This window comes from Dunckerocampus dactyliophorus, chromosome 12, assembly GCF_027744805.1.
Source record: "Dunckerocampus dactyliophorus isolate RoL2022-P2 chromosome 12, RoL_Ddac_1.1, whole genome shotgun sequence".
In the NCBI taxonomy this organism is placed as follows: domain Eukaryota; kingdom Metazoa; phylum Chordata; class Actinopteri; order Syngnathiformes; family Syngnathidae; genus Dunckerocampus; species Dunckerocampus dactyliophorus.
The window spans coordinates 1,170,015-1,197,430 of NC_072830.1; the positions used below are offsets into that span (position 1 = coordinate 1,170,015).

At 45.1% G+C, this 27,416-nt stretch overlaps 1 protein-coding gene across 13 annotated transcripts in view; it reads left to right on the forward strand.

Annotated features, from left to right (window-relative positions):
- Positions 1 to 27,416, forward strand: part of robo2 (roundabout, axon guidance receptor, homolog 2 (Drosophila)) — a 347,787-nt gene that overhangs the window by 135,629 nt on the left and 184,742 nt on the right. For 12 of the 13 annotated variants that reach the window (XM_054793262.1, XM_054793266.1, XM_054793273.1 and 9 more), the window contains exon 2: positions 23,575 to 23,901. In XM_054793262.1, coding sequence (XP_054649237.1) covers positions 23,575 to 23,901 — 327 coding nt within the window. Of the gene's footprint in view, positions 1 to 7,270; positions 8,005 to 23,574; positions 23,902 to 27,416 lie in introns of those variants that run through there. The other variant, XM_054793271.1, reaches the window with a different exon arrangement.

A 27,416-nucleotide genomic window follows, 5' to 3' on the forward strand; every position in this document is an offset into this window, starting at 1 on the left:
ACGTCACAATGGACAAATACGTTGCATCTGCGTCATGATGAGGTTGATTATCCAAAGTCAACAAGATACCGAATGAATGCGAGGAATAATTTCAGCTGATTATTGACAGAAATGCATCATTTTGGCATCAGGCAGAAATAGACAGAAATTGAAGGATGGAGGGCCACTTTGACACATTTTGAAAACCAGTCCAACGAAGGTCAATAAACGGATCTAAATCTGAATCTTTTATCTGTCTTTTATTTTTCAAGTATACTGAGGGCACCAAAGACGCGCCTGTCCTACGGGCAAAATTGGATTTTAAGTTTGTCCAGAGCCATAAAACATCTTTAACATTTCTTGCAGTCCTGAAGCTGATCCTCATTAGCATCTTTTACAGCAATAGCGGCTTAAAATGAGGCCTGCCACGATGCTTCTTGTTAATGAACACAGACAGGCTGGCATCAACGCTGCCCTGGTGTGCGACTTCGGCGTCTTGGTGAGTAATAGCGTCTGCATCCAAAACGAGCCGTCCCAGCTGTCCGCCGGCTATTCCCGGCATGTTGTTTTATAACTTTTACGCCTGGTCAGTTGTTTAGTCCAGCAAATGAGCGACCAGAGGCCTCCTGATGAGGTGTGCAGCTGCAGCTCGGCGTAGGAGGACTGAAGAGAGGGGAGGACTGTTTGCTTAATGATAAGGATGCTGGAGAGATACTCGAGGAGCTCTTGTCCTCCCTTTCCTCTTCCACTCTCGTGCTTGTGACTCATCACGCCATGAGAGACCGTTCACTTCTCACTCATTAGCCACCGCTGCCCATCGCTCACACCAGCCCGTTGTTTATCCCGTCCTGTCTCAGCCACGGCCGGCACCCTGTTATCAAGGTGTGTTCCTGGGGCCAGGGAGGACAGCTGGGATGGGTTTTCCAAGCAGAGGCATTGAGAGTCGGTCAGCTCATTAACGTCGACAAAAGACTGTTTTTCACCTAAACAGGGAAATTCCAGAGAGCAGTGTTGGAATAAAGGCTACAAGTGGGAAGAATTTCCTAGAAAAATGTTGAGTAGAGCGTTACCTCTGGTTACCTCTACAGTAGGAGAGTCATTCACGTCCCTCCGTGTTCCTAAAGGCAGCATTTGCACTTATCTAAATCTATTCTAAATAAACAAATCTCAAAATATTCCAGCTGTAGCATGCTAACATACCAAAAATTTCTCTCTTGTTTAAACTGTCAAAAGTTGAAATTTCGTTCCAATTTGAATGACCAACCTACTAAGTTGGATACAAGACATGACGTATCGTGTATTTCACTCCTCTGACTGTGCCCCTTCGTCCTGGAGTTTTTGTGTCCTTGTTAAAACATATTGCTCCTGTCGTCGTATTTTCCTCCTCGTCGTCCTCCATGAACCAGAGATTCATTTACAGTATTCCGTAATGGCGCCCTACAGCCGCGTAACTTCTGCCTTCCTTCAGCATGTCCACAAGTCCAACTTTTTGTGTGATGGCTGGATTTGTCTGCCTTTTGGGTGCAGAACGACATCCATCAGCATTGTGGGTTTTGTCAGGGAGAAAATGTGCAAATATACAGAGTTCAGAGTCACAGCGCTGTTGTATGATGGCTAGCAAACAAGCAAAGCTAACATCAGGAAAAAAACCCTGTTTTTGCGAGGTTGTTCCAATGCTATCATCTTCGATTCCACGGCATTTGACACACGGATAACTTCCTTTTCATAGGAAAGCATTAGCATTCAGTCCTGCTGGCTCAGACCTGAAGTGTCGCCCCCTCTATGTGGTCTCATGGATCATGTCCATGCTTCATCTTCGCAGCGTAGTCATAAATAGTGGTGGGATGTGTTCAGCATGCCGTATGTATGTATGGAGGGAAAAGGCAGCAAAGTGAGTCATTACGCTGTAGCAATCTACTTTTCTGCACACTGCATGGATATCTCATTCCATCCTGGGCAGGAGTGATTTGCATTGTTGGGCAGTGCATCTTGGTGAGGGAGAGCTTTGTCACTATTTCCGCATGATGCGATATTAGGTTGTGCGTATTAAAGACCCGTAACAGAAGAAGGATGTTTATTAGATCCGTGGGCTCTTTGTCATTCTGACAAACTTCCCAAATAAGTCTGAATGTTAAAAAGCGTGTAGGGATGTGCTTAGTGTGCCTGGATGATTGTGTCAGTGTGTGTGTGTGTTTGTGTGCGTGTGTGTGTGTAGGTGTTATTGCCAAGGATGCGGTGGTTGCAGAGCACAGCTTAATATCAGTGTTTGACATGGGGGCCCATTAATAAGGCCCCCGATCTGAGCCCAGTGACAGGACTGCTGACAGAGGAGGATCATGGGGAAGAATCATGCCCTGCTCAGGGAGCCAGAGCTGCAGGTAGGGCCCATTCCGCCTTCCCCAGGTGTCATTACGGATGCTGGAGAGGGAGGGCCGCCACTGACATCTACATTAATCACCCCTCTGCACTTCACACTCACCCCCCCCCACACACACTCGCCAGCCTGCACATCCAGCTCCTAATCATCCCCACACATAGCCAGTGAGGGGATACTCAGCCATGAAAGATATCCAGCTAAGAGCTCCCCAAATGCCACTCCCATCTGATCATGAGTGATGTTGCTACCTGAACCTCTGACCTGGCACACAATTAAAAACACTTTCCTCTCAACCCCCGCTGCCTCCTCCAGCAGGTTTGCTGCAGCCATACTTTTTAATGGCCTGCCATCTTGTTTGTTGTTTGCATTGCAATTGCATCTGATGGACCCCCCCCCCAAACTATATGATCATGTGTTGCTATTCCTCTTCAGCCGTGCTTTCATGTGAACCAGTGCTTGAAGATGCTTTAATATTGCTGGGTTGCAGCCACGTGACCTCGAGGCAGTTTGCATCACTTCCAGGGTTCGGATGGGGGCCAAATACCAAGCATCTTTCTACAATATGGAAAATGAATGTGAAAAGCAGTGCATGTCGTTCAACTTGTGGGAGTGTGCATGGTGTGTTGCATAAAGGCATGAAATTGAAACAGCGGTGCAAGCTTATCTTCCGTGTCTGTTTGCTTTCTTACACCAAGTCAGACCGGATGAACACATTGTTGTGCGTGTTTACAACATGAATTTGTTGTAAACCAATGTGATCGCGTCCCAGCTGAGAATACGGCTGGTGCAGACTTCCCCCACCCTCTTTCATATGTCACTTTTCCATCTTGTTTTCTTGCAACAGACCTGACTTTGTAATCTTGGTGGTATATTTGTGTTTTTTATTGAATAATTGGGCTGCAGCCATAGGCTACAACGACCTCCGTCCGTCCGTCCACCCGTTTCCGGGTCATGTGGTTGTTTATGCCACTTAGCTATTGCTGAAGAGGTGTTGCTTGTTGTTGAGTAGAGTGGAGAGTAAACTGATTGGTGCCGTCTACCTCCACTCCTGTCTTGTTTTGGATCGCATCTCCACATTTGGTGACCCTCGACGTGGGTAAAAATGACACCATTCTTGGATGCCTGGCGATGTGGACATTGGCGATTATTAACCGATTCATAAATGTCAATAATCAATGCTGACACAAGAAACAAAACGGAACAAAAAGACGGAAAGCAGAAGTGCCGCCCAGACAGTTTATGGTGGTGCACCTAAGCACGAGACGCTACCAGAATGGCTGAGACTAAACTCCGACCCGCACCCGCCGGATTTAAAGCGAGCGTTTGGAAGCACTTTGGCTTCACGTAGTTGAAGGTAAAAATGAGCCGGAGAATTGCGAGCTTTGTCATGCAAGCTTCAAATATTTTGAGAACATGACAATGAGAAACCACCTAGCAGATCCCACCCCAACCAGGAAGAAAAACAGTCAGCTGAAGTTGCTGCCAACCAGAGAAGCATCGAAGAGGCGAGAACTCTTTTTCCACCCAACTCGGAAAAGGCGAAGCGAATCACAAAGTCAATCGCAACTTTTATTGTGAAGGATTTGTGGCCGTTAGGTTTAGGGGTGGGGTTTGGCACCGGCACACTCGTGCCTGTGGTTTCAACATATCCAGCCCAATTCCGACTGCGAGGAACAACACAGGACGTGACAAAGTATTTCCACGTATTGGCGCGGCTGGATGCCTCGATACAGCAGTTTTTATTACCAATATCGGACAGGCGATATTATCGGACATCCCTCATTTTTACACATTAAAAATGTGTGCCGATACCCTTCCATGAAATTAAAGTACAGCATTATTTTCTCTGTGGTTTGCTTCTTTTTACACTTGTCTGACAGTTAATCATGTCAACAAATATTTTCTCACGCCAGTGGTTTGATGGGTTATTTTCCATGGTTTCTTTTTTCTTTTTTTTTTTTTTTACCCCTGTCCTGTCCAGCCTTTAAAGCAGATAGAATAGTACATCTAAATGCCCTCAAGTGCTCAACAGATTTACTCTGCCAGGGAGAAGTGTGATATACACTTCCCCTGTTATACAGGATTTATTTGACTTGGATGCTTGTTATTAAGCAAATTTGGAGCGACCGGACCGGAGCAGGAGGGGACAGAGAAGAAGAGAAAAGAAAACGGGGGGATAAGATGGGCGACAAAAAAAGAGACAAGAGACAAGGACAACTGTGACAACAAGAACAAAACAACAGAATTTCATGGTTTCTATAATTCAGTTTTCACCGTCGATGCCCTGTGGGCTCCATTGTAGTCATCTACAAATATCACCTCCTTCTGCTCCTAACTGGCCCACAAGTAATGGTGGAATGGTTCTGTCCTGTGATGAGCGCTACAATGGAAAGGTCCACCTAGGATGAGCAGATGGTGCAAGGACAACAATGCAAGGCCTGATTCCATTACTACTTTCATCCGCTTCCAAACACATCATTTACTACTAAAGTGACAGCGCTCGTGTGACTCAAGCTAAACAAATGAGTGTGTGGCGGTCAACATTCAGTGAGGCCCCAATCCTAATGCCTCTGCGTAGGTAATATTCCTCGGCTTCGCCGCCGTATCTCATCTTGATGTGTTTCAGCGCAAACACTCCCTGTGCGTTTTAATTACAATAAATCCACTTTCTGCTGATAGGAAGCTGTGAAATAATACGTCAGCCCTCGCTGCAGATACACTGATTGAAATGGGGCATAAAAGAGGGGAATTACACTCTTACTTTTCCATCAGTGAAGCCGTAGACAACTTTTGCTTGTTTACGTCTTCAAACTAAATGACCTCTGTGCCGTTAGAAAACATGGCACAAAGGCGGGGAAAAATGTCTGAAAGCTGGAGCTGAAGGCCCGTCTTTGTACGCGGGCACGCTGTGACATGCAGCTCCACAAACGCAGCAGAAGAAGCCAAAGCAGTTATTAAAGGCGATAGAAGTGGTTGCCCCTCGCCCGCGCCGCCCTGTCATGGTGTTGCTCTTGTGTACTTTATTGGCACAGGATGGTTTTCACAGCACGGAGCCCCGAGCAAAGACTCTTGACTTTGTAGTCTTTGTAAATCTCAACATGGCCACATCACAAGAGCATCTCGGCCTTTTTGCTTGTGATGCGTCTTTAAAGGCGCTATCCAAACGCTCTTATAAACACTCTTATGTGTTTGCCTTACTTTGGTTGGATCACGAACAGCAAATATATAAATATATTTTTTGTTCAGTCACAGTGGCAACATCTGCAGGTTTTGAACGTGTAAAGTCCGGTATAAGACGCTACTTTTTCCTCAAACTTTGAACCCTGCGGCTTTTACACCGCTAGCTGCTAATATGTGCTTGGTGTGGTCGTGTTCTTAATCTTGTGACATCTCCCTTAATTCAGAACTGCTACTACAGCGTTCCCTCGTTTATCCCCCTCGGGGGGATAGGTTTCCAGAGTCAAATGGCGTAACGGACGGAGTAAGGAACTCAAACGAAGCACCAAGATGAGTCATTTCAAGAAACAATACAAGCAATTGATGTTTGCTAAGTACAAGGAAGAAGAGTGTTGAACCACTGACTAATCACTACCACACTCATTACTCTTCATTCTTGTCAGTTCATTGTCAGTCTCAGCCATTATTCCAACTGTCTATTTATATTGATTATTATTGATTTATTATTCTACTGATTATTAGAATGTATGATTATGTGCCCTGCCATTGGCTGGCGACCAGTCCAGGGTGTACGCCGCCTCTCGCCCACAATCAGCTGGGATAGGCTCCAGCATACCCCCGCAACCACAATTAGGTTAAGCGGCATAGAAAATAGGTGGATGATTATTATATATTATGATTGTGGAACCATATTGTTACATGACCTTATCATTTCCACGTGTGTATGAACTGGTAAAGACCACAAACGAAATACAGGAAGTGAAGAAATGTATTTTCGTTGATGTGAAAAGGATGGGGGGTAGATACAGGAAGTGAAGAAATGTATTTTCGTTGATGTGAAAAGGATGGGGGGTAGATACAGGAAGTGAAGAAATGTATTTTCGTTGATGTGAAAAGGATGGGGGGTAGTGTTAAATAAGCTTTGCTTCTTCCTACTCCTCTTGGACGTGTGCAAATGAGAATGGCACTATGTGATGTATTTCATTGTAACTTGAAAGCAATCATTACCATGACCAACATTTCTATTCCTTCATTTCTCAGCTGACCCAACGTCCAGACATTCAGCTCCTTCTGGCTAGCGACTTTCCACATTCATGTTTCTCCAGAAACGACACTTATTTTTAAGTTATATTTAAGTTTGCTATTGAAAGCTATCACTTCATTTCCCCCCATCGTCTGGCTAAACAATGCCACCTGAATATTAGAAACACCCTCTCGAGCCGCACGCGGCTGCGCTGCAACTCTTAAACATGCTCTTCATGAACACTTCTCAAAGCAAAAAGTGCTGTTATTGGCTTGCAATTGTGATTCAGCTCTTCCGTAGCTCGCAAGGAGGTGGTGTTGCTCGCATGACCAGTAGGGGGAGCTCACAGTTCACGCTTACCCTGACCATGGAGGAGGTTGCTGGGCAGACAACATCCACAGTAGCCTCCCACCACTCCTTTTTGCTCCCCTCTCTGTGAACCTCAACAGCTTGTGTCACAAATGTGTCTGTCAGCCAAAAATAATTAAAGTGATGATCATTTGTACTGTACTCTTATTTGTATGCAGCCTATATCCTCATCCTGCATGCTGTAGATGTATCCATCTGGCAGGAATCATCTTTACAGTCAATAGGTGCATATTCACATAGAATGACAACACCTGGCATACTCTGTAGCATCCTGGAAGTCTCTCTGGGGATGCGTCCAGTTTAAAGTCCCCCTCGCTGTATCATACTGAGGTGTGTTTCCTGTCCATAGACGGTTTCAAAGTGGACTTTTAGTGTGAATATCCACCCCTGCCGCCCTTCTCCTTCTCCCAAGCTGGCTGTCTGTCTGGTGTGCGGGCGATGCCGGCTGCGCAAAGAGTGTGCGCTGTTTGCATCCAAGGAGGCACCGCGCAAACACACACAGGAGGAGGAGGATGTTGTGCTTCTCTGCTGATATGACTCTTCACGCACTGCCACTTACCCCCCACGGCTCTGCTGGGAGAGGGCACCGTTTCTAGTTGGAAAAAAAACTAACTTTTTTTTGGTCCTGATTGTGGCTGATGCGCGCCATGTGCGCCAGTGTGCGTCACCGATGAACGTCTGAGAACGTGACCCGGACGCGTGTGAGGGGACGCGGGGAGAAGAAGCGCACCCAGTCGCTGTTACGGTGTCGGTGTGGAAGTTGTTTGCTCCCCGCTCTGGGTCACTCCTGCTGGGGTGAGAGGCAGCAGCAGACGGGATAAGCGAGGAGACGAACAGACACCAAGAAGCTCCGGCTGACCTACTTTTTCTTAAAAAATGGATCCTCTCGTTTTTGTGGACACATAAACTGGCTGTTGTCAGTTTCTAGTTTTAGCGCGGAGTGAATCTGCTTGTCTTTGACTTTTTTCCCCGCACTGAATTTGAGGATTTGCGCGCCAGTCGTGGATGTTTTAATATGCTAGAATGAGTCCACTAGCCTTCATCCTCGTAGGTGGATTATTGTGCTATAAAGTTGATGGTAAGTTGCATCCTCAATGGTACGTTTGCCAAACCGATGCTTCAAAGTTCATTTTGTCAGTTTTGACCTTGTGCTTTAGGCAAAAATACATTTCACGTCACTACTGCATTTTTTATAACTCCAACCACAAAACAGATTGACAGTAACACATTTTCTTCATGGGCCACGTGATAAATGCAGAATGAAACTGGAATACCAGCTCTATTTGAATGCCAGGCTAAAATTGTGTTAATGTGTGAATGTAAGGAGGCGGAGGTGATTATGTGCTGCCAGTTAAGGTTTCAGTGGTGAAACACAGCAGAAGTCTGTGAAACCTGTGGATGGATGCTATTGGTCTATCTAATGATTTCATATAGACTTTATATAGCATATATATGTCACCTTTTTTCTGTTTTTAACATTATTATTATTATCCATGGTCCAAAGTGATATTAAGGTAGCCTCAGTGTCTTATAAATGATCTATGACTCAAATAGCAGAGCTTAAGGCAGCTAAACAGTGACTCACATTCAGTCTGTGCCTCATAGAAGGAAGGTGAGCTTTTATTGCTTTCAAAGCTGCAGTCTCATTCAGCCCACTTTATGACCAGCAACACCTTGTTGCACAAACACCTGCACACAAAGAAGCAGAGAGAATGAGTAAACAGCTGTGACTGTTTGCTTTTTGCATAACTTTGCAGTATATGCAAATACTTTGTGTTGAATGCAAGAGCATGCGATTGCTGCTTTTTTTTGTTTGCTTTTAGTTCACCTGTCAAATGCTGCTTTTGTTCCTCACAGCTGCACAGCTTTCTGGAGACAGCCAAGCAAACCTCCTTTCTGTTGGGATTTGAATATATTCCCCCATTTTACGCTCTCTCTTTTTTGCTGTTCTCTGCCGGGCCACCGGTTGCTAAGCAGTGGCTGATGGCATCGCTTGTAGCGCACAGGGAGAGGCTGAGCACATCTCCCCGGGAGCTGTGCATCTTCCCAATCATTTGCCACCCCTCCCTACCATCCCGGCACCCAGTCCCTTTCAGAAGTAATCTGAGGGTCCTTGGGAGATGGGAGGGGCTTCCTCAAAGAGTCCACTTAGGCAGACAAAAAGGTCTGGAGTTGTATTCTCTAGGCAAGCCGGACCAACAAAGCCCAGCCTTGTGAATGGCGTCAGGCGCTGTTTAGTGTGCTGTGATTAATACGACCAGTGTGGCTGAAAGGGGAGAAAAGGTGAGATAGAGATGGAATAGACATAATGTGTCCATGCTCGGCCTGGAGAAGGGACTCAAGCAGGGGGGGTGCATCAGTCAGAGGCCCTACAAGTCTGGCGTACAGTAGGACGTCCATAATAAGGCTCATATTACACTGCCAAAAAGTATGTTAAGGCATCTTCCCACACTGTAAACAACACCTTTTACACTGCTGGCCTTTTATCGGGTCGACGATCCTGCCACTGGGTTGTTACTCTCATAGGCAGCAGTTTTGTACCCTTGACTCCAGCCTCTTTTAGAAAGACGTTCCCCAAAATAGCCACAGTGGCTCCAGCATTACGCCACCTTTGCTTTTCATACAGAACCCAACAACGAAGGAAAAGAGATTTTGACTGGCAACAGTCGTTCCGCATCAACTGCATGAATGCGGAATGAGAGGACAAAGCCAGTGGAAGGATCAGAAGCCTCTTTCACTCAGAGGTCAGGCAAAATGGCTGCATGAGAGCTGGAAGAGTAGATCCTATAATTGGATGCGTGACGAAGCCTGCGCCGGTGTTCGGATGGTGACACTAGCAGTAGACACGGACTAGGTTGTCCCTCCAATATTCCACCTTCTGGTAGCATCAGAAACCTCTTTCCCACAGAAGTCCTGCAAAATGGACCTTTTTGTCAATCCAGCACTTGTCCACCTGTGCCTTTCATGCAGAATTCCCTTTCACATGAATTTGCTGGACAACGACAATCGCTTTCAGCACAATAGGGTGGGGGAAGTAAATGTCAGGTGTGGCCCTGGCATTGCGGGATACCTTTACACACAGGTGGTTTCCCGCCTCTGTTGCAACTCTGATGCTACCTCTTAAGCTGGAAAAGTGTTGGATCGACTTCCTCCACTTATTCCGTGTCGGTGCCTTTTAAACACCACAACAAATGTCGCTGTCTGGCCTTTGTTGCGCATTGAATTACGTGTCACTTGTGTATAAAAGGCACAGGTGAATACTGTTTTTACTTCGATGCACCTTTCAGCGGATCTCTGTGTAAAAGAGGCTTATGGTGGAATATTGGCAGCCTTGTGCGCCCCCTTTCTGTGTCAGTGCTGTTTTATACAGAACTGCAAGCCGGGAAATGGCGAAACAGTCATCGCAGGTGCAGTAACTAAGGCGGGGACCGCCTCCATGGTATCTCTAAAGCCACTTTTTGCACTGAGAGAGCAGATCTAGTATGTGTGGGAGGTATTTCTGGTGTGGTTGTTCTTTTCCAAGTAGATTAGAGCATGCTTTGCACCCGTGCTGTTTGTTTGTGCCTGATGTCACGACCATCCTGGGTGGAACCTGCCAATTACAATCGCGAGATGAGTCATTAAACAAGACAGTCGGTTAAAATGGGCTTTAATGCTGAAGCACCCTGGATTGCGTGCGAGCGCTTAAAAGTAGCGCCTGCTATAATGGGAAGTAAGCCCCGGATAAAAGTAGGCGAGGGATGGTCATTGTGTAAGAGCCGTCGCAATGTCTCGCCCCAAATGCGATTGTTCTGCTTCACTTGGCCGCATTTAGGCAGCGTTATCGTAATGGCAGCTCATTTGCCCGAACGGGACCGCTGTAATGAGGAAGCTTCATCCGAGATCCGCCGAGCACTCGTCTACACTGTCCAGGGCGCTCTCGTCAATGAGTCGAAGGCCCCTAGTGTTTACTGTCTGATTAGCATCAAAAATGAGTGGCGATCAGAGGCAGGGAACGGGAACAAAGACGGCGGATGAGGTGAGCGCCTGACGAGTGGAAATCACAGTGCAGCAGGTCCTCGGGTGGGATGGACATGAGTGGTAACACGGGCCTGTCAGCTCCTATGATCTGCTAATAGCCGCGTTTAACTGCAGGGAGGCTCGCGTTTCAGCAGCCAACATTGGGCCTCGTTCCCGGGTAATGGCTTTACCTTTTCACAGAGCAGCGATTGGAAAGAGAGAAAATGTCAGGCGGCGCCCGGCGCGCATGGCTGACTCCCGCCATAAGGCCGACAAATAATGTGTGGCGAGCGGGGAGGGTACCACTTTTCCTCGCTTTACCTTTGCTTTATTAAGCATCGCTGAAGCATACTCCTGACATTTACAGAGCTGGAGGAAAAAATAATAATAATGCTACGATGCATTTGAGTAAAACGTTTAAAGAGAACATTCATAGCTGAGATGCGACGGTGCGGCAGGGCTTTGGTTGATTGACAGCTGGCAGGTTGCAGAGGTGCTGGTGTTGCGTCAGTCGTAATAAAGTAAATCATCTTCAGCATTGGCAGACAGTGTGTCGCTTGGAGGCATTAGGAAGAGCCAAAGTAGCATCAAACAAGATAAAGTCACGTGCTACTTAGGCCCTGTCCAACCAACACCCATTTTTTTAAAAAGGAATATTTTTCTGTGCGTTTTGGCCTCTAATCCACACGCCCTTAAAAATTGAGCTTTTGGAAAAACTCCGGCCGTGTGGACGGCGAAGACGGAGCTCTTGGCTTGTTGCTGACAGATGACGTAACAATTATGTGGCATTATTTCCACGTTATAAGTATAATTTCATGTGTGCAATGGCACACATTACAGTGCTGCTTTTAAGCACGCCGAAATGACTTTTTGTGTGTAAACAGACGCCTCCTTTCGCTTGACATTGATGAACAAAGGCGCCATTATGCGCCGTGGAGATGCTACTGCTGCTGTTTTTCTCTCAAAAACAGCTACGACGCCCCCGCCAACGATGGCGATTTGGAAAAAGACCCGATCCAACCTTTAGCTGCATGGGACAACTTTCACAATCATGTCGATATTTTGGAAGAATGGCGTGGGAATGTTGGCGTGGCGAGAAGTTGACTGAGCTGCTTCGCCTGTATGTTATATATGTATATATATATATATACAGGTATATATATATATATATATATACAGGTATATATATATATATATATATATATACAGGTATATATATATATATACAGGTATATATATATATATATATACAGGTATATATATATATATATATATATATATATATATATATATATATATGTATATATATATATATATATATATATACAGGTATATATATATATATATATATATATATATATATATATATATATATATATATATATATATATATGTGTATATATATATGTATATATATGTGTATATATATATATATCCTTATACGTTATACATGTTATATATCCTTATATGTTATATATATGTTATATATCCCTGCCATATGTTATATGTTATCTATGCCCGCCTTGCTGCATAACTGCTATCATGGAGGCAATTAAACAAGGACAGTTTGCCAGACGCACAAATATTTCAGCAATGATGGCGTCACAGCCGATCGGGTTCTTCCTTGACCGATAAAATGAGCTACGCTTCACAGCATCGTAGTGACAATCAACATCCGCTACGTTTGAATAAAGAACACGTTTCATCCATTTCACGTTTACATTCAATACATTTTGCTGACAAGTGTGAAATAAAGTACTGAAAAGTCACACTACTTCGCTAGCAGTCAACGTGTCTTCTTCAAATCTGTTTGTTATCTCACGTCTACGGAAATGACGTCATCGGTGCTTCTGATTGGTTAAAATGGCCTTTAGAGTCCATGGCTGCGGCGCACCTTTACGTTGGCATGCACATGAGCCTGTGGATGCACATTCATGTGGACAGGAATAGTTTCAAAAAGCCACCGTGTGGATGCGGAGAGGAGGGGCAAATGTGTGTTTTTGAAAATGTGTGTTTGTGCGGACACGGCCTTAGTATTTTCTTACTTTCATGCGTATTATTTGTTGTATTTGCCCACAGGACTATGGTGGCATAGCGAGTGCACAGTGTGATCTGTGCAGTATGAGGAAAACTACAGTGCAACGTACTTGACATGGGACAGCAGCAGTATCAATATTTCATGCATCACAGCTGTATCGCACAATGCGATGTTGACACCTTCCTCGAGAGCGCCACGTAGGATGCAGCGGCTTTGTCAGATGGCACGTTGGGCGTGCTTCTGTCGGGTGTTAATGTTTGGAAGTTGGCTTCTGAGTGTGTTTTTCTGTCTCAGTGTGACTTCCCAGCCAATAATAGAAACGTTTGATTTCGCCGTATCTAGATCGGCACCCCCGCTACGGAGGCATCCGCTAGAACAGCGTTTCATCAAAGGAATGCTAATCCTGATGCTAATGCTATGTGGGGAACCAGTTAATTTAGGATCAGACCGTCTCAGATCTTGTTTTCGCCCTCTCTGCATCGTATCATTTGAGGTGAACTTCAGTCAAACAGATGCTAAACTTCAAACCGGCCGTCCTCCGCGAGGCTCACGTACGCGCCGATGGGATCTATCTGTCATGCGGGGGGAATTCAAACATGCGCGCTTGCACCTGTGCTGGTGGAGAAGCGCAATGGAGGTGGGCGTGGGGGAGGGGTGACGTGATGAATGGAAATGCGAGGCCCTCACCTGCTTCACACACCTGCACTTGCACAATACACACCTGTAACACACACACCTAGAAGCCTTGCATGAAAGGCTGGGCAAGCGGAACCTGCAAGACCCGGCTATGCCGGACACTGAGAGAGTACACGTTCGTACGACTACTCATTGTTGTCTTTTTCTTCGTTTATGAATTCCTTTGCTAACTAACTTGTGTTGTTCCTCACTGTCGAGGGTTTGTGTGGCAGTCTGACCTGAGCCCGGTGTCCCGCCGGTGTGTCTCTGTCTAATAAAAATGCATGAGCTGCGTCTGGCTGCGAGACGTGCAGGAGGATAGACAGCCGGAGTGCGACACTTAAGAGCACATCCATCACAGAGTGCAGCGCCACTCAGAGTGGACCGGATGAATAATTGTCTCTGGATCGCTCGCTTTGCTTCCCTCTTCCAACAAGAGTGGTGTTTAAGCACTGCGTACGGCAAACAGAACGTCATTTCATACTTCTTTTGTGATTGCACTCCTTTGCGTGCTTGCGAGGGCGTGTCGCCTTGCATCGCTCCCTGGCCAAACAGCTAATGTGTTGATACTGTTCTCGAGGTGTTTCATAAGTGTTTTCTCCCTGATGTTTTCACCCAGTTGCATTTATTAGTCCTCGTGCTTATCAGACAGCGTGTTCTTTGGCAGTGTGATTGGAAACAGCCTTGTTGTGTAACCAAGGTGCTAATATATGCTGGGCTTCGTCAGGCAGCCTCATGTAACATTGTGAAAGAGTGGTATCAATAGTGATGGAGATAGTAGATCAGTAATAGAAGGTCACTGGTGTTGAACCTGATGCTCCAAAGATGTCCAAGGCCTATATGGACTTTATAGTCCATAAAACCGAGACCCTCTTGCAAAGGCTGTGAACACACCACTTCCTAAACAGCGTCCCTCTCACCAGTCCTCTCACCAGTTTGATTTACTGCATCCTTTGGCTCCTGTTCAGACTCTGAATTGGAATTAAAGCCTTAATGGCACCCTTGAACATTTGAACTGTAGAGTTCCGCCGCAACTCGATGACGCTTGTGGGGAGCCACCTGGCCTAGGCAGCCGGATGATTGACGATAATGTGTTTTTTTGTTTGGAAGAAGGCTAATGTTTCCTGGCTAAATCAAATGTGTCCTTCATCTATTCACTGTGATTGTTTTTCACTACGTAGCCAGTAGCCACAGACTGAAGAAATGTAATAAATCTAGCATTCAGCACACATTCACAGCCCATCAGTCCATCACTTGAAAGGCTGCCGGCTGCCGATTTCTTTACGTGGGGAGCAAAAGATGATGGAAATGTCTGCAGGTGGTCTTCATTGACATGCAGGGACAACGTGGAATATCACAGATGACGGACACACCCCCTGTTACTCACTGCGATACAAAAGCAATAAAGTGCATATTTGTTTTTGTTCACCGCACTCAGACACGACATTGCTTTAAGAGAGAGATGAGAATCAGTTGATGCCATTCACTTCCTCTCAGCGGGAACACTTTCAAGCAAGCCAAGTGAGTCCATATGATGTCTTATTGATACCCGAGATGTCTTCTTTTCTCTTATTATGTCTACGATTTTGGGTAAAGGTGACTATAGGGGTGTTATTTCATGTCTAGAAGGCTCTACTAATGTTAAAACAGTCTTTGGAAGATCGTAAACAGGTTTTCTATGCTCTAGCTACGAACCAATTATACAATTATATCATTGTATATAATTTGAGATGAACGGTGCCATCCTGACTCAATGAAGCTATAGATCACTCAAACAGATCCGTAACGCTCCGCTTTTCAGCACCATTTCCTTGAGGATGTCATTCGTGGAAGTATGGTGCCGTTGGCTGTCGACGAGGAATTCACTCACTTCAGTGTCAAAGAGATGAGGAAAGGGGACCATAACAAACACCGTTTATCAATCAATGAGTGGTTTTTCCTGCTTGTTGATTATGATCCTGTGAGTCTGGTTTGTTTGATTCATTGGTGATGGGAATGCAAGCCGGATCAGGATATACCATTCCAAACCATACCTAATTCCAATTTGAATGAATTTCATGTCTCACGGGGATGCATTTAACCATAAAAACATCTAAGCTACCTCCCTTCTCTTGATCACGTGCACTGCTCTGCAATCATAGCTCAATTCAGACGGGGGAGATAACATCAAGCTCGAATTTCTAAGCCACCGAAAGCAGAAAGAAAGAGGAGTGAGAGTAAAGGAGACTGAAATGCAAGCACTGTGAGCATGGCAGGAAAAAAACAAGTAATATTCTCTTTCCCACACTTATCTACATAAATAAATTCCAGCCGTATTGGGAGAAGAGGGCAAACAAACGCATGCAGAGTCAATACGACCCTGGCACTCCACGGGCCAGAAATACACCCTGTGAGCGCAATTCTATCTGATGGTTGTTAGGAGGGTGAGCAGGATGCAGCCAGTGTAGCTTCTAGAATTACCCCCTGTGTTTGCTTTCACAGTGCTGTATAGATCTTTTTAGAGAAGAGCGGGGTGAAGGTAGCGGGGGGGTAGTATGCAGAGCAGTGAAGTAGAACAAAGCCCATCAAGGGAGCTCAGCATAGCGGTCTTCATGGCCTTAACCAGTGATGGATCCCCGCAGGTTGTCTTTGGCCGTTACATGAATATTGGCCAGTTCACGTGCCGTGACTGCCGCTTGACAGAAAAGACGGAAGATGAATCCCAGGTGCCCATCTCGTCACGTTCAAGCGTCATGGCGGGTGACCCAGTGCAGAGTCATGCATGGCCAAGAACATCATTCCATCGCCATCGCCACATCGCCTGTGATGACGTGACGGATATGAGGCTGTCACCCTCGCGGGGATGCTCGTGTGTCACAGAGGAGTGAAGCAGACGAGGGGGGTATTGGAGTGAGGCGGTGTGTACAGCTGTCACCCCCATTTCTGTTGGTGCTCCAGGTAGAAAACGTATAGGGATCCACATCATCCCTTGATAGGGGTGGGGGAAATAATCGATCCTTACATGCGTTCACATCCAGAGCCAATTGTACAAGTCTCCCACGGTTTTGATTGGCTGTCAGATGTGGAGGGAATTTGGGAGTGTCAAAGTGGTTCAGAGGAGGAAAAGTGGCCGGTGTTGATCGAGTACTCTTGCTAGTACCGGATCTTGCGAGTATTGAAGATAAAAGTACATAAATGTCCGTTTAAATTAATGTAAACTTGGTTGCGTAAACAGATTTCATTATTTTTACAAAACTAGCATGTAATTACCAGAATGTAATTCACCAGTTCTCAAAATTGTTTGTAGAGAAATAATATATAACAGTTTCAGCATGAAAAGGGTAATTATGCAGACAAGCACAACCGCCAATTTATTTCCACACCTCCGCTTGAGCGGGACAAGCTGCAACAGGCTGCAGCATCAAGCATCAAGGTAGCTCGGCCAGAGTATATCCTTCCACAGTACAGAGTCGCACCTTTAAGGTATTCATCCAAGTACATTTCTTGAAAGTATTATTATCACTGGAGGACAAGGGATAGCTACAGTACAGTAAATGCCGCACACACACCGAGGAAGACAGAGCAGGAAGAGACAAGAACCATTCTAACTGCTAAGCTATAGCTTCAATGTAAAGGAGCAAAAGCAAAAGAAGAATGAGTCAAGTGCTTGGTACACTTGAACAGAAGTGGAGAGTAGCCAGTAGGGCTGAGAGAGTACACCACTTGTCATGTTTCGCAGGACAGGAGCAAATGCTTCCTGTCCTGCACCCTTTTTTCGCGAGCTGTACTTCATGTTTGGTGGAAGATACAGCCGCTTCACGCCTGGTGGCCGCACAGCTGCGGACAATTGTCATTAGTGGTGGTTAAAAGGCCAGTGACTTTGTTCATTGTCTTTGTTACCCATGCTCCTCGTCTCCTAGTCAGTGCTGTCACTTGAACAATTTAGTGGACTACCTGAATTACTGGATTACCTGGACTGCCTGCACCTTTTGTCACAGAGCCTTTTCTCTGTCGCCTTTTGTTTTACACCATTAAAGAACCTTTATTTTTGCACTCCATCGCCTCATCTCTGCATACTGGGGGTAAAGCACTCGACAGCCTCTACTCGTGCCTGACAGTTCGTGACACCACTATCGGTATCTGTATTTGTATCTGTATCGATATCTGTATCTGTATCTGTATCTGTATCTGTATCTGTATCTATATCTATATCTATATCTGTATCTGTATCTGTATCTGTATCTGTATCTGTATCTGTAGCTGTAGCTGTAGCTGTATCTGTATCTGTATCTGTATCTGTATCTGTATCTGTATCTGTAGCTGTAGCTGTAGCTGTATCTGTATCTGTATCTGTATCTGTAGCTGTATCTGTATCTGTATCTGTATCTGTATCTGTATCTGTATCTGTATCTGTAGCTGTATCTGTAGCTGTATCTGTATCTGTATCTGTATCTGTATCTGTATCTGTAGCTGTAGCTGTATCTGTATCTGTAGCTGTAGCTGTAGCTGTATCTGTATCTGTATCTGTTCACTCTTCTAAATCATCTGTGTCGGTATCTGTACTAGGAGTGGGCGGGGCATACACTGGAAGTGGGCGTGGTTTAACGGGACATGGGTGGGGCTTTGTGTGTATTGTGTGTGTGTGTGTGCAAGTGATCTGGAAGACTTTATTATTTCAGTATTTTTTAATGATCTGTGTGAAGTTGGCGATTCATGCAAACATCCAGTGATGGCAAACGGAAATAATGTGTCAGCCGTGTTCACTGTAGTTTTCTCAAAAGCCCCGCGTTTGGTACTACAAGCAAAGTTTTCCAACTGACTTGATATCAGCAGCCAAATTTGAAGCAAGCGGACGGAAAAAAAATACAAAAAAACCACCGGCAGTGACTGATGCCAAACAACAGCCGCTTACAGCTCTGTCTTGTCAGATGCACCGCGTACGTTACGAAACAAGTTTACCAAGTAACTTTTTATACGAGCTGAGGGAAGCGTAAAAAAAAAAACCCGTCCAGAGTGGAGGCAGTGACCAACGCGACACGAGCCGTTTTCAACTCTTGTCTCGTCAAATGCACCGTGTACGTAACGAAACAAGTCTACCAACTAACTATAAATATCATACAAACCGAAATACAGCAAAATCCTGCTCGTCCCTCGTGACCAGCTATGAACAGGAAATTGGTCTAGAGAGAAACACTACGTTGTGAACACATGTCCATACACCAGAAATGATGCTATGATGGAGGAGCATTGGAACCGTACGTGTCCTCGGCAATACCCACCCCAGTGATACTTAACTTATGTACTTAGTCATAGTACAGGTCAAATTTTATGTTTTGGCCCTTGAGTTGGATTCAAAATAAAAATGGACACAACGAAATAACAAATAATTCTAAAATTGTATTTTATGATATTTTTATATTTCTATTTAGATTAGTCGACCACTCAAAACATGCTACTGACTACTCACTAGTGCTTACAAAACTGGTTGTGAGTGGCAGCACTGTGGTGTTCAATGTTGGAACAGTAGTGTACCGAAAGATCCACGATGACAAATCAGATTAGGAATACATGTGCTGTTACGCTCCTGTCGGCTTCTGCTGGTTCTTCTACCTGTGATCAGCACGTTGGCGGAATAACGAACATCTCTTTGGGGAGCCTTTCCTTTTTTATGGCCTGCCTGGGACCAACCCTCTTATTGATTTGGTTGGTAGGCTCAAATTTCTCTTGGGAGCTAATGAAAATAATTAGAAAGAGATCATGAAAGGCCCGACCTTCTGTTGCACACATGAATAAATATGTGGCAGGGACGACAACAACGACCACTTCTACGTGTGTGGGCCACAGTTGCTGTGCTTTTACGTTCACTGCTAACTTGTTTGTTTTCAACACGCCATTTTCTGGGAAAATAACAACGGATAAAATAACAGTGAAGCTGACAAAAGTAGTGTGAAAGGAAAAGGTAGCTTCTGCTTCAGTAATCCTCGCTCTGATTTCATTATCTGTCTGCTTGCCTCTTGGCTCCAGTGGATGACTGCACAGTGCTGCTGAAACTATCGCAAACATTGGTGCAGTGTGTGTGTGTGTGTTGGGGGGGACTCCAGTATTTTGATTAGAGCGTGTGCCTTGAGACCCGGTGAAGTGCACTCGCCTTGACTCAGAGAGCACTTGATTACACAGCACCAGTGATCACATTAAAAGAGCAACAGAAAGATCATTTAATGTTACGGTAGCGGGACGAGGGGGTGCAAACTGTCCTTCTTAGACCACACTCCACAAAAGCTGAACAAAAAATACAAAAAAGTTTTTTTTTTTTTTTTTTCACCTCCCCGGTGAAGTGTTCCAACCGGGAGAAGGCCTCGGGGCAGACCTGGGACACGCTGGAGGGATTATGTCTCACAGCTGGCCTGGGAACGCCTTGGCGTCCTCCCGGTGGAACCGGAAGAGGTGGCCGGGGACCCGGGAAGTCTGGGCTTCCCTACTGAGACTGCTGGCCCTGCGACCCGGACCCGGATAAGCGGAGGAAGATGGATGGAGAATGGAAAACTGTTGATGATGAAATATTATCCACTGCCAACAAATAGTCCAGTTGCCTTTGGTTTCACTTTAGTGGATTATCTTTGACTTTGTTGACTGAGACACGGTTGGGTCAGAAAAGGTAGACTGCTTTTGGCACTACGTGAGTCCCACACTGTTTTTGCATCTGTCATTCAGATGAAGTGTCTTGTTTTTCAAAAACTGGATTTGCTGGTACTTTGGGGATAAAAGGTTAATACTAAGAGTAATGAACTTCTTTTTACTGTGAAAATATGAATGGACATGTCCCGGGACAGCCATATGTACATTTGGGGTCTATGATGGCAAGTCAGTAAAGAATGTTGAAATGTCAGCCGCATCAGTGACATGATCTGTGAGGCGTCGTGTTGTCTTTAAGGTTTTTATACAAACTATTTAACTTATTTTGGGTCTTGGCTCAGGTTTTTGTGACGGTTGCAGAGACAGATGGGATGTTAATACCCACAAACGATATAGAGCAGATATAGAAACAAGGTTGAATAGAGTAGACTGATGGATCACATGAGGTTGCTGTTGTTAGGTTTCAAACAAATATAAAAAGTGATGTCAGTGGAAAAGATGCTCCAATGACTTCTTGGTTCTTCCAGGGGTTGTCCATGTCCTGTTTTTGTCCCTTTGCCACTAATGGTGTTAGGATTGAATCATGCTCTGTGGGAGCAGGATATCACCAACACCACCCCTTTGCCCCCTCCAAGTCCTGTCTGTAGGACCATTTAGCACGATACCAGGCCTGATCGCCAATCAGTGGCAGGGAAATAGGAGGAATTAGCACAAATTAGGCAGAAGGGAGTACAGGCTACCTTCTGTTCCCCGGTCAATATGCCAGAGCCCCCTTCTTAAGACAAACTCAAAATGTCGCCTAACTAGCATCCCGAATCGAATGGTGTGTTCTCCTCAGAGGACCCAAACCACCTTCCTTGATTACATTGTGCATGTGCACTGAAGCAGCCATCACACTATTGTGCTTCTCATTTGCCCTCAGACTCACGGACAGAAACGATGGTTGGAGAGTACAGCTTGCCCCTGCATGCTTCCCCAGGGAGATTTAAGTGGATGGGGTTGGGGAACATGTGCATACCCAGCTAAACAAAGCACTGGCCTTCCCTTCCCTTCCATTCCCTTCCATTCCCTCCACTCCATTCTCAGATTAGCCCTTACGTAGGCACAATGGTCTAGATGTGGTACACTGCATCCTATTAGCCCGGTGCAGCGCCTCAGGGAAGGGCACAGCCATCAACTTGGCTCAATGACATGCACAGATGCAACAACTCATTTCAAAGACTTTGTTAACATTTGGCCGCCGACTGAATCAGACTATTGGACGAGTTTGAAGCCTTAACTCTTGGCTTGTTTGATGGCGTACCCTGCTCTTTGATTGCTGCATGGCTCCCAGGGCGTCTAAGATTTAAACATGTGTGCCTTTCAGCATCTACAGCAGAGTCACAAGAAGTGGAAACACACACACATGCAACACTCACACACACTTGGGGAGCATTATCTTAGCTGCCAGACTCCCAGAGCTCACCCACTGCCAGCCCTCATAAAAATGGGAGTAGGGCAAGGTTCGCAGCCCCAGGGGGATTAGCGTTTGACACGAGGCGAGACCCCAGCATAAATATTCTCATCACATGCGGATTTCCACAACAGTGGACTCAACAGTTTTTTACTTGTTTGTGCCCCTCGTGAAATATATAATTTCTTTTGTGTGTAGTAGGCGATGTGGGCTAGTTTTTTATGCCTCTGTTCACTGGTCACCCTTGGGTCCAATTACCCACAAGCTTGCGCTTGTACCGTGGAGAAGAGCAGATGGTTGCTTTTTGTCTGGGTTCAAATGGTGATTAAAGGATCTGCTATGGGTTTTATACATTTGTCTAACCCAAGGCAAAGTGCTAGTCTGTTAGTTAGTCGTGGTTGTGATAGTTAGCCAACCGCAAAAACATGTGTTTGTTTAAATGCAGTTGCTGCAGCTGGCAAAATTAAGAACATGTTGCATTCTTATTTTATGTAATGGTAGTGATTTAGCTTATTGGAAACAGGCGGTTCATCTTGACCAAAAAGGAGTAGGAAGAAGCAGAGCTTACTTAATCCTAGCCATAGCGTTTGTTCACTTCCCGTGTTTATCATGCGCACGAATGACCATTTCGTCATAGGAAGAGAAAATAATAAGAAAGTGTGATGGGAAGGTTAACAACGTCCGTGGATCGCTTGTTCCCTCATGCTGTCCAAGAAGAAATAGATTAAAGGAGTACACTTGAGGAGTACACTTGACAGAAAAAATATGCAAATAAACACAACCTAACAAGACCTTTGCAGAAATACCTTCATTTGATAACAATAAAGAAGAAATGAAGAAGAAGGCAGGTGTAAAATAAACACAACATTGTGTAATAACTCAATAAATGTACAATATGAATATACAGAAACTTGTAAATGGGGTAACTTCATGCATGATATTCAGGGTAAATGATATCAGACACTGGTATACATTAAACAATGCATGAATGGATTCAGGAATTAATTAGATCAGATAGTTTTATATTTATGAAATGTAGAAATGAATGAATTCAGGAATAAATGATATCAGGCACCGGTGTTCATTACATAATAAACTGAATGAGTAAATGATATCAGGCACCACGGCATCCATTATGTAATAAAATGAATGAATTCAGGAATAAATGATATCAGGCACCGGTGTTCATTACATAATAAACGGAATGAGTAAACGATATCAGGCACTGTGGCATCCATTATGTAATAAAATGAATGAATTCAGGAATAAATGATATCAGGCACTGGTGTTCATTACGTAATAAACTGAATGAGTAAATGATATCAGGCACCACGGCATCCATTATGTAATGAAATGAATGAATTCAGGAATAAATGATATCAGGCACCGGTGTTCATTACACAATAAACTGAATGAGTAAACGATATCAGGCACTGTGGCATCCATTATGTAATAAAATGAATGAATTCAGGAATAAATGATATCAGGCACTGGTGTTCATTACGTAATAAACTGAATGAGTAAATGATATCAGGCACTGTGGCATCCACTACGTAATAAAATGAATGAATTCAGGAATAAATGATATCAGACACTGCGGTGCTCATTTCATAATCAAATGAAAACAATTCCGGAGTAAATATATCAGACGCTGGTATTCATGAACTAATAAATGAATGATATCAGACGCTGGTTCCATGTACGGCGTTGTGCGGGCGTAGACGACGGGCACAGAGGGGGAGTAGATCTCCTGTCTTGTTGAAAGCGGTTGCAGTACATCAGCATATCCAGGGTGTTCTACAGCAGGACTGCTTCCACATCTCCTGCTTGGTGTATTTTATGATGAATTAAATGTACTCTCCTTCCTCCAGGATCCCGTCTGCGCCAGGAAGACTCGCCGCCCCGGATCGTGGAGCACCCCTCTGACCTGATCGTCTCCAAAGGCGAGCCGGCCACCCTCAACTGCAAAGCCGAGGGCCGCCCGACCCCGACGGTGGAGTGGTACAAGGATGGCGAGCGGGTGGAAACGGACAAAGACGACCCTCGCTCCCACCGCATGTTGCTGCCCAGCGGCTCGCTCTTCTTCCTGCGCATCGTGCACGGGCGTCGGAGCAAGCCGGACGAGGGGGCGTACGTGTGCGTCGCCCGCAACTACCTGGGCGAAGCAGTCAGCCGCAACGCCTCGCTGGAAGTAGCATGTGAGTCCGAGCTCCTTGTCCTTTCTCGCTTCATTGATTTTACTCATAAAATCGCAGTTGTTTGGCGGAATGATTGCTGTCCGCTAGATGGAAACTGGATTTGCTTGTGTTTTTCTGCTATTTATACGTGAAGGAAAAGCAAGGCAACTGTGCTGTGTACAAACTAGAAACGTGAATGCAGCCTTGCGTTGACCTGGCATGATGTATGCGCAGCTCGTTAAAAGGTGGGGGAGTTTGGCAGTCCGGTCCCAGAACTGAACGTAAATCCACTATTGCTGGGGGACGAGTGACGGCTTCTCATGGATATTTGACACAGGTCACCTGGGTTGTGTCTGAAGGGCGTGACAGGCCAAATCTGATCCCACGATCAAATTACCTTTGAAGATGCGCTTCGGTTGGACTTCCAACGGAGCTCAGAGACCTCGGGCTGAGAGTTCTGGTGCTACTTTGTACTTGATACTCAATTCCGCTACAATACTTGCTTTTTATGCGCTGCTGGTTGGCTGTGAAAGACTGTACACACTCCTTGTGCTCCTTTAAGCACCTTGGCCACCCTGGAGTACATCTTCTACTTGCCTTTAACAGCATTCCAGTTATTGTTGCCTTGTGAAGTGTAGGAAATTGGCTTATGTGTTGGAGAATATAGCGGGGGGTGTCCACCTTTTCATCTAGTCCCCCCATGGGCCTTACAAGAAGCCCCCGTACCTCGCCCCGCTCCCCATGTGCAAAGTGTGCGACAGCAGCTTGATCTATTGATCGCTGTAAGAGGGGCTCTCCGGGTCTAAATGAAAGTTCATAAAAAATAGATGGAGTCAGTCAGTGGATTATTTTCAATTCTTTCCTTCTTGTGATATTCGTCTGCTGCGTTCCATATGCCCTTTTTTGTGTAATGAGTGAAGACACTGTTTGGTTTGGTTTGGTTTGGTTTAGTTTATTTGAACATGAAGGTTCCAATGGAATACGTCTCATGAATCATTCCTTCACAGTTCCACATGTCCAAAAGGAGTAGGAAGAAGCAAAGCTTATTTAATCCTACCCCCCATCCATTCTACATCTAGTACAGTACATGTAGTTCACTTCCTGCATTCCATGTCGTGTTTTCTGTGATAATCAGGATACTAATACATAAAAGATGTATTCACTGTAAAAGGTGATATCGTTTATGGAGTCTTGCTGCTGTGAAAGTGAGTCCGGTTGGTGAGGCTGCTCCTTCTTTTGGAAAGAAAACACACACACAAAAAGAGACAGAAGTAATCCTGTCATCCAACTGAGGTTTGATGCATGACTTGAAATGTTGTGCAACTTTAAACGTGTATTTTCCTGAATCGAATTGCTTAGGGGGTGTTCACGTTCTGAGAAGTTCTGCTGTTTGCGATATTTATTTTGTTATCTGAGCCAAAATCAGATGGGCAGCTTCTTTGGGGCTTCCTTGCTTTAGTGGGAGTGTACTTTGTGGTGGTTAAAGGAGGAGGAGGGGTGCTTAATCTCCGTTCTTTGGCTTACCGTGGTGATTATCTTTATCAGGCCCTGACATCCCTCTAGTGATCGTAAAGCTGCAGCTAAATGGCAAAAGAAAAAGGCTGAAACATGTTCAAATGGTTTGGTGTTCATGATCAGTCCTGTCCCTCCTCCCAGTCCCTCCCTCCCTCCCTCCCTCGCCTACACGAGCACACCTTCACCCGCATCTCTCTTCTGTTCACGAGTGGCTGAACAAGGAGATAATTGAATTGCAGCTCTGAAACAGATTGAAGTTGGTGTCCACCGAGAAGAGTTTCACCGGCGATGAACGCCGGACATCACAATGGGCACTCTGTCAGTAAAACGCTGAGGGGAAGGGGGAGGGGGGGTGCTACGTGTGTGTTATGTTATTAATAGGAGCCAGATTGGGGTGGTAGGGTGTGCACGTGTGTCATGTTTGTTTTAAATGTTAGACGTCGTCCACACGATGATGGCAAATATAGTGGATGGGGAGGAGCGATGCACTGCTGGATGCTATTACCCTTATTGCAGAATTATGCACAAAAATGATAACAACACAAGAAAATTATCATTTTAAAATCATTCATCATCGGTTTGCATTTTTTTGTAAAAAAAGATAAATTATTTAGCTAAAATACATGACCCCCCCCCACCCCCCACCCCCACCCCCAGATCTTCTCAAATACTGTAGTAACTAGTAATAGTAAAGTTCACCACTATTTCTTAAAATAATTACACTGCAAAATATTTAAGTAGAACTTTTTCCATCATCCTTACTTCTTTGCCTTTTGGCTAGGCAAGGTCACATGGTTCGACAGCATTGTGTTCTAGACATACATGGGACCGAATATGGTTCCTTGTCCCAAAAAAATGTGTTTTTGTTAATAATTTTCTCATTTCTTAAAGGTGACTTTCAGTATCAGTGTCTTCATGCTTGAGTGAGACACAAGTCTGCAAGCATACATAGCACTAACATACACTAACCCTAACCCTTATAACATTAACCTAACCCTAATCCTTACCCTAACCCTAATTCTAACCCTAACCCTTACCCTAATCCTTACCCTAACCCTAATCCTTACCCTAAACCTAACCCTAATCCTTACCCTGATCCTAATCCTTACCCTAACCCTAATCCTTACCCTAAACCGAACCCTAATCCTTACCCTGATCCTAATCCTTATCCTAACCCTAATCCTTACCCTAACCCTAACCCTAACCCTTACCCTGATCCTAACCCTAACCCAAACCCTTATCCTTACCCTGATCCTAACCCTAACCCTAATCCTTGTCCTAACCCTAACCCTAATCCTTATCCTAACCCTAACCCTAACCCTAATCCTTACCCTGATCCTAACCCTAACCCTGATCCTAACCCTAACCCTTATCCTGATCCTAACCCTAATGCTTACCCTGATCCTAACCCTAACCCTTACCCTGATCCTAACCCTAACCCTAACCCTGATCCTAACCCTAACCCTTACCCTGATCCTAACCCTAATCCTTACCCTGATCCTAACCCTAATCCTTACCCTGACCCTAACCCTAATCCTTACCCTGATCCTAACCCTAACCCTTACCCTGATCCTAACCCTAATCCTTACCCTGATCCTAACCCTAACCCTAACCCTAACCCTTATCCTTACCCTGATCCTAACCCTAACCCTAATCCTTATCCTAACCCTAACCCTAATCCTTATCCTAACCCTAACCCTAACCCTTACCCTGATCCTAACCCTAATCCTTACCCTGATCCGGACCCTGACAGTAAATAATAGAGGCCCACTGCCTTGAGCTGCAGGTGGGGGGGTTTGCTCATCCTCTCCATATCTGTGGAAGGATCTAACAGTTTTTAGACACTTTTGTTCACCTTTTTCCACTTGAAAAAGCAAGTGTACTTTTGTGTACGTTTTACAGAGCCTCGGTGAGCAGCTTTATCATCTCACAGCTCTCGACAGATACAGCGCTTATAAGAAGGGATGTGCCCCCTTTTCTCGTCTCCGAATGAACTGGGTCAATGAGCAGCTTCATAAATC